Raw genomic sequence first — 7,487 nt, forward strand, 5'->3', positions numbered from 1 at the left:
ACTAAGTAGACACACGCAATTAAACCACTGCAGTATGAAAATTGCACGGTCGGCTAGTAATATGACAAGGCGAAAATTCAGATGCATGCATCGAGCTCGCCCGAAGTCACATAAGGCTCAGAGAGCATGAGACCGGTGGGGCATCCGTGTATTAGTCTGGTCGGATTCACACACTTATTTACCCGGCTTGGTCAAAGTATGCAATGCTACCACGATAAGATCGATCGACGACTGCGTGAATTGAAGTGCTCTCTTCATTTCTCTTGGATCTCACACTGCGCAAGTAGTTGAATATTCACTCCACCATAAACTATTGTCCTCACAAAGTCACCGGTGACCTCATCCAAGATTCCATGACAAGAGCTACAGTGCACGCACTCGCGAGCAACGACGACTTCATAATTACCGCCTTCACCAGAGAGCCGGAGATGCCTTTTCACGTCGTCCGAGCCGCCGGCCGGTCCTGCATGCCAAACGACCAAGAGCCACCGCGTGACACAAGTCACACAACTGCCCCACATGCACCGCCACCCGACGAAACATTTAACCACCGCACTGTTGACGATGGAGCAGCATGTCTCGTACATACGGAGTACGTGCCAAGAGACATCAGACATGCTACAGGTGTGTGCGTGAGGCCCGTGAGGACACGCCTATATATACGACCATACTACGTACATACGATCGGACGTACGAGCCCGTGCATGGATACGCTCATACTCCGATTACGTGGGTACTGGGTACTCATGCGCGTCCGGCAACGGCATGCCGTTTGCCGATGGGAGGAGGCCGGCCGGAGTTGGTTGCCTCCGGCGACGGGGCAGAGGCACGTGTGGGAGCCGGCGGGTTTGGCCGGCAGCCCATGCAAGCGAGTCCGCTCGTCCGCCCCATGCAATAAACACCGCGACGGCGACGTGCAACTTGGTCACGTAGTAACCACATGCAGATGCAATTTCGCTGCCTGCCCGGTCCTCTCCTCTCCTCTCTCCGCCCCGTCCGGCCCCATCCACGTACCGGACTACCGGCGGATAGGTAAGTACAGGTACTCTCGTCCTTCCTAGAAACTACAATGCGTGTTTCATGCATCGGATCGGCTTTATCATCGACCGATAATGCATGCTAGCTAGCCAGTACTACCACGATCTCGGAAAGTAACGATCTCCGGCAGGAGCAGTACCCGACCTAGGCCTAAATATGAGCCCCTTCCCCTAGCTAGCACGCTCCTCCCAGCTAGACGTAAAATGATATAGTAGATGTTTTTTTCGGCGCGGGACTAGCTTTTCCAGAAGCTCGTGTCAGAGAGGACAATGGGTCGAACATGACTCGGCAGAGATCGGTGGCGCGTACGCAAAACTGTTTATCAACTTTGCCGTACGTGCCCCCCAGCTCTTCTTCAGTGTTTACTGTAGCTAGTGGTGGGCAGCCTAGGCAGAGGCCCAGCGCTTACTGATCAATCTCAAATCTGCGATCTATGAACACTTACGTACTTCGCAGTTACACGCCCCATGACCCATTCGCAGGATCCATAGCCAGCTAGCTATAGCCTAGGCTGGTCTCGACGTGGACGCGTCGATCGATCAGCAGGTACAGCCGCGCCGCGACGCACCGTACGCACGCACGTACCCTAAAAAGCCGGTTTTGGCAACCGCAGAAGGATAGGAGCCAGAAAGCACCCGTACCGGCATGCATCCCCGAAGCACACACGCTTCATCTGTGAGTGAGCCTTGATGAGTCCAGTGTAGCCGCTCAGCTAGTACATACGACACGGCCGGCTCTTCCTTGGTTGAAAATAGGACCTACCCCTGCTCGATCCGTGGATACATGTACTCGTAGATACCACCCATCTTCACACGAGCGGGCGACACGTGGTTCCGCCCATTTACTACTCCTCACGCGATCGGCCGTTTGTTCGGTTGGTCATGTCATGTCGTGAGAACAGAGATGCCAGTCGTAGGAGAACTGCGCTGCTGCTACCGGTAGAGTAGCACTCCAGCACAGGTAGATACTACAAGTCACAGAGCTAGCTAGCTAACTGGAGTAGATGTGGTAGTCGGGTGGCCGGCCGGGCCTAAAGCAAACAATAAACATGCCCCACGGAAGGACGGAAGGGGAGCTGGCTAGTTAACTAAGGCGCGTATGTGGGTATCGATCTTCTGGATCGGGGACACACGTACGTGGCGTGTAACGTAATCCCGCGGCAAAGATAACCGAGGAGGGCGCGAGCGCGCGGTGGCGGTGGCGGTGGGCGCCCTGCCGCCTCGCCATCAGCCGGAGACCCACTACCGCGGCGCGCCCCTCACATGCGCGCCCCTTTTGCCCGCCACAAGCTACCAGCGGGAGCGGCAGCTGTGCACCCTCCCGGCCGCTCGTCTCTCCGCCCACCCGGCCCGAGCTAATCTACCATCTGTGGCCAGCGGCCGCCCCGCGCCGTGCATGCGCGCACGCCGTACGTGGCCGTGCCTGGTTCGCTCGCCTGGATCTCGCAACGGAGGCAGGCACGTAATGCCCCCCGGGTCGCGGGATCCGCCGGCCGGGCCGATCGGCCGATGGAGACGGCCGGACGGGAAGGCGGGGCCGGGCCAGACCACCGATCGACGACGGGGCCCTCGTGTCGTGCCGTCCAGCGGTGGAGGCTCGTGAGATGACTGTCACGCGGCCGGAGCCAGGGCGGCCAGGCCCCGATCGACCACATGGACGGCGGCCTTAAACACGAGCACGCGCTCACCACGCGACGGTCACGTGAAGGTTGGCGCGCGCTGTCCGGTCGCTAGCCCGCCCGGTTGGTTTCGATCGCCAACATGGCAGCGGCGCAGGGGCTCCACGCTCCGGGCGCCCGAGATTTGCGTCCCGCCGTTCGGTAAGAGCAACTCCAACGGGCCGATCCGAACGGACGACGTTTTTGTTCGTTTTTTGTCCGTTTGGATCGGCCGCCCGTCCACCGTCCGCCCCTTTTTAGTTTTAGATCGGCAGTGCGCCCAACGGACCGATTCATTTTTATGACCGTCGATCTGATTTTGACGCTCCAGCACGCGGGAAAGGTTCGCGCGCGCTGGTTTTGGCGCTCCAGCGCGCGGGAAAGGTTCGCGCATGAGCCGCGGCCGGCGCTCGCTATAAAAGAAGGCGCTCCCTCCACACTCTGTCGGTCACCCACTCTCGCCGTCTCTGCGTCACCATGTCGATCCGCCGCCTACGCGCTTCGGATTTTCGCGGAGTCCGCGAGCGCCGCTCCGGCGCCTTCTCCGCCGAGATCTGGTTTCGTGAGAAACGTCTCGCCCTCGGCACCTTCGACACCGCAGAGGCGGCGGCCCGTGTGCACGACGCGGCGGCGTGGCGCCTCCTGAAGCCTCGTCGGGATATGAATTTTCCCAACGTGTCGAGCCAGCGGGCGCAGGATCTGGCGCCTCTCCCGCGGCTTTTCATCGACGAGGATCGCCGTGTCCATCGGAGGCGGCAGCGTCGCCTTGCCATCGCAGAGAAGGACGTGGAAGCCTTGGTGCTGTGGCGTGGAGGCTACCCGCAGGACATCGTCGACGAGCGCCAGTTCTACAAGCAATTGAGATCGGAGAGGGACGCGAGGAGGAGGAAGCGAGCCGCCTATCGGGAGGACAAGCGTTCGCGGAAGCAGGCAGCTCAATTGAAATTGAAGCTACGAGAAACGGCGGGTTGGGACTTTGAAGACGAGGCGTATGCTGACGTCTACATTCAGACATCGGAGGAGGACATTACCGAGTCGGAGTCAGAAATCGACGAGTAGTGGTCTTTTCTTTTTATCTGTGTATGCTAGAATTATCTATGTATCTATTTTTATCTGAAAAAATGGCCGGCGGCGTCGGCGACGTAGCAGGCGGGCGAGGATGTGAATCCAATGTGCCATGGACCAACGGGCCCGGTAAGGAAAGAGGGCGAGCGGGTGCGCGTCCGTCTCGTGTCCGCGCCGACGCAAATCCGGTTCAAAAATGAGTCTGGAATGGGTCGCCCGCGGACGAAAAACGGACGCGTATCCGTTTGGGTCGGTGCGTTGGGCCGCCACTTTTGTTCGCGCCGACCCAAACAGACGCGAACGGACGAAATGGATCACCCCATTGAAATTGCTCTAAACCCCGCCAAACCGAGCCCACCCCATGCATGCAGCAGACCAACTCTTAACTAATTACGTATAATTATACCACTGTATCAGACGTTTACATATGCATGCATGAATAAAAAACCGTAGGCGTACGTGCTGCGTCACTCTCCCTCAATCATCGCGCTGAATCTAGGCGCTTATCTCCTGCGTTAGGTGCGTTTGCTGCACATAAAACACGTACTACTACTAGTTAATCAAAGCGGCGTGTCATGTGTCACTGTGCTGGCATGCACACAGCACACGACAAGGGAATGAAAGGCGTATGTGCATGCATGTACACGTCCGCCCTCACGTCCCGGGCAACCGGCCGGGGACAGGGCATCTTTTGGGTCTGGCGCTCGACTTGTTTTCTTGTGGATAGTGCGGACATATATAGTTGATTGACGTAGTTAATAAAAGACTTGCCGCTGATTAGAGAGTTGCTGTGCTGCACGTATGTGTGCAAGTGCAATACAATAGTTGCGTCCGTGTCCGTTCTCACGACAAGGACAGATGGGTGAAGGCTGAAGAGAAGAGGTCATGGATCCATGTCCCTGTTTAATTAGCTTTACAAAGGTGCGTGTTCTTTCTCCGAACAGCTTATTACTCCATGACCAAAACTCTCAATTTGCACTAGCCGACTAATTAGGCAATGCCGATGATTGACAGGGGTTCGATTCGTCCACACATCAGTTCGTGGTACATACACGTACGCTTAACGAGACTCGGAGCCAGGAGACCGAGCCGAGGGACTTTCGCTTCGGATAACATCAAATCACAACCTCAAACGCAACAAATGATCTTGTCGATTTCCTGGACGTTGCTGCATCGGTCGGCATGGCGAGGAGGCGAACACGTCTAGCCAGGGGTTCTTTCCCGGTAAAACTGAACAGTCCTGCAAGGCGGCATGGGGCACGTGGCCAGTGGTGGGTGGTCATTCAAGTGGGGCCCAACGAGCTGCCTCTCCGCCTGTGGGCTCCACGCGCCGATGACAGTGGGCCCGGCTCATCAGTGATTAGACGGAGAGAGACACGCGGGCCCGGCTCACCCCGTTAGCGTTCCTACTTTTGCTCTCCGCCAGTAGCTAGTGCTATAATTACTTGCCGGGGTCGAATTATCTCCGCGCATCTACATCGTTCCCCAATCCGTTCTCCGCCCTATAAAGACACCCTCTCCCTTTCTGTCTCCCTCACACACTCCTCCAGCGATTGCACAACTAGAAGTTATCCAGCGAGTATCCTGAGCGGCTCGACGTCAGCGAGGGCCTCCCCGCGCTCACCGGCCAACCGCCCGGCACCTTTTGAGCGTACACACTGTGTGGCTTTGTTAGCTAGCCGGCGGGAGTCTGCAGTCTGCTTGCTCCGGCACTAGCTAGCTAGCTCATCCCGGCCGGCCAGCGACGCAGCAGCGGCTAGGAAGACGATGTCGAGCAGAAGGTCGTCGCGCGGCGCCATCTCCGAGGAGGAGATCAACGAGCTCATGTCCAAGCTCCAGTCTCTGCTCCCCAACTCCCGCCGCCGCGGCTCCAGCCAGGTAACTTGCTTAGCTTAAGCTTACCACCACAACAGCGATACACACGTACGCACATTACTCCACCGCTTGCCAGCTAGCTGGGTGGTTGCATTGTCCGTGCGAGTTTGACTTGCACGAAGCCAGCAGGAAATAACGGGCGAGTGAAATGAAAATGCAGGCGTCGACGACGAAGCTGCTGAAGGAGACGTGCAGCTACATCAAGAGCCTCCACCGGGAGGTGGACGACCTCAGCGACCGGCTGTCGGACCTCATGTCGACCATGGACCACAATAGCGCCGAAGCGGAGATCATCCGCGGCCTCCTCCGCTCGTGATCGTACTACAGCGCCGGCCGGTCGATCGGCGAGAGCTCAACCGCCAGGACAATTAAGCGGCGGCGGCGACATGGGTCTCTCCGGCCAGCCGGACACGTACGAGAGCTTTGCTTAGCTAGGGTATATATATCGTCCTCCACATATTTAAATATGTACCGTCTCTTTTCTGCTCCCTTTCTGCCTAGATCTGATCGTGTAGATCGAAAAATGTACTACGTGTCTCTAAGCTTCACTCCGTCTGTACTACGTAGGGCATTAGCTTAGCTAGCGTTCCTACCTTGGGCCAAAGCTTATCCTCGCGCGCTGGCTGCTGCTTGAGCTAATCTCTCGATCGTCTCCTCCGTGTGCTGCTTCCCTCGCTAGCTCGGAGCTGGATAGATAGCTCCCCCCCGTCCTCCTGTCTGCCTCTTCCCCTCTTCTGTTGTCCCTTTCTTGATCTACTACTCGATCTGTAAATTTAGTTGGTGGCATTGGATCGAGTTGTGTCCTCTATAGACAACCGACCGACCACTACTACGGTACTACTACTACTACCTAGAGCAAATTAATATCATCGTCATGTTGTACCACCCCAGCTTTAACTTTTGTTGGAATACGTACTACTACGAGATCAAATTAATACTAGACTGGAGTGTACTGTTCATTTTTACGTATGGTATTAAGGAATGCAAATGATGCCGGGCTCTGATGGTTGCTTCCTCTATGCCCTCTCGCCCTCGATCGGCCCTATATATCCGTACGTACGCACGTGAAGCAACGCGTTTACTTTCATCAGGTTAAAAACACGATGATTACGCTATGCTATTTATATACTTGCATATAGATCCAGTGGTACCACTTGACATGTATGGAATGGCCCACTTGTGGTTGCGGTGGCTCCGGCTGTTTTGACGCTACGACCAGTGACTCTCCTTGTGCTACGGAAATGGCACGGCGTTGTGTGAAAAGAGTGCAAACCCGGTCTCTCTCTGTGTGTCTCCGCACCAGTGCATGTGTCTCCACTTGGGTTTGTCCTTTCTTTAATCAGCACTGAAAGAAAATAGACGAGGGGATCAGGAAAGGCTTCGCGTCAACCGCCTTGTTTTGCCGGCTCTTCCCTTCTCTTTCTGCGCGCGCACCGCGCATTCATGTTTGTACGATCGATATATCCACCGGCGTACTACCAGACGAGACGACGACCGGGTGTGGTGAAGTCGCCCACCCTACAACGCCGGCCGATGAAAAGCATCCGGCTAACATACCGTCTTTGGACGAATTAGGCCAACTCCAACGCACGACTCCAAAGGACGTCCGTTTCCCTACTCGTCCGGCATCTTCGACTCTGGCAGCCTGCAGGTGCGCGACATGGACGGCACCAATGTTCGATGTGCGGCATGAAGATGAGGTGTTCGTTGAAATGCCTAAGAGAGGAGGAGGAAGAAGAAGGTAGATGCTGACATATGGGTCCTACTTGTAATAACGGTAAATATAATAGTCAAAATAATCAAAGTGGGCCCCGCATGTCATAAACACATTTAAAATTGGTAAAATGGTAAT

General features: G+C 56.1%; 2 protein-coding genes across 2 annotated transcripts; both read left to right on the forward strand.

Moving 5' to 3' along the window:
* Positions 1-1,700: 1,700 nt before the first annotated feature.
* On the forward strand, positions 1,701-4,126 carry LOC147966044 (uncharacterized). Its single transcript, XM_087527064.1, has 2 exons — positions 1,701-2,857; positions 3,027-4,126. Exon 2 carries the CDS (start codon positions 3,173-3,175, stop codon positions 3,752-3,754), a length of 582 nt encoding a protein of 193 aa, XP_087383190.1. The 5' UTR covers positions 1,701-2,857; positions 3,027-3,172; the 3' UTR covers positions 3,755-4,126.
* A 1,119-nt stretch (positions 4,127-5,245) lies between these two features.
* LOC125512543 (transcription factor ILI5) lies at positions 5,246-6,520 on the forward strand. Its single transcript, XM_048677642.2, has 2 exons — positions 5,246-5,638; positions 5,796-6,520. The coding sequence occupies exons 1-2, from the start codon at positions 5,528-5,530 to the stop codon at positions 5,949-5,951; spliced, it is 267 nt and encodes an 88-aa protein (XP_048533599.1). The 5' UTR covers positions 5,246-5,527; the 3' UTR covers positions 5,952-6,520.
* The last annotated feature ends 967 nt before the right edge of the window (positions 6,521-7,487 follow it).

The sequence above is a fragment of the Triticum urartu genome, chromosome 6A (genome assembly GCF_056163025.1).
Source record: "Triticum urartu cultivar PI428250 chromosome 6A, HENAU_Tu73, whole genome shotgun sequence".
NCBI lineage: Eukaryota > Viridiplantae > Streptophyta > Magnoliopsida > Poales > Poaceae > Triticum > Triticum urartu.

What these genes read in the sequence shown, in the direction of transcription:
- LOC147966044 (XM_087527064.1), top strand. Translation starts at nt 3,173, where the DNA reads ATGTCGATCCGCCGCCTACGCGCTTCGGATTTTCGCGGAGTCCGCGAG.
- LOC125512543 (XM_048677642.2), top strand. Translation starts at nt 5,528, where the DNA reads ATGTCGAGCAGAAGGTCGTCGCGCGGCGCCATCTCCGAGGAGGAGATC. An exon ending in GCCGCCGCGGCTCCAGCCAG is followed by an intron (nt 5,639 to 5,795) that starts GTAACTTGCTTA and finishes ATGAAAATGCAG; the next exon opens with GCGTCGACGACGAAGCTGCT.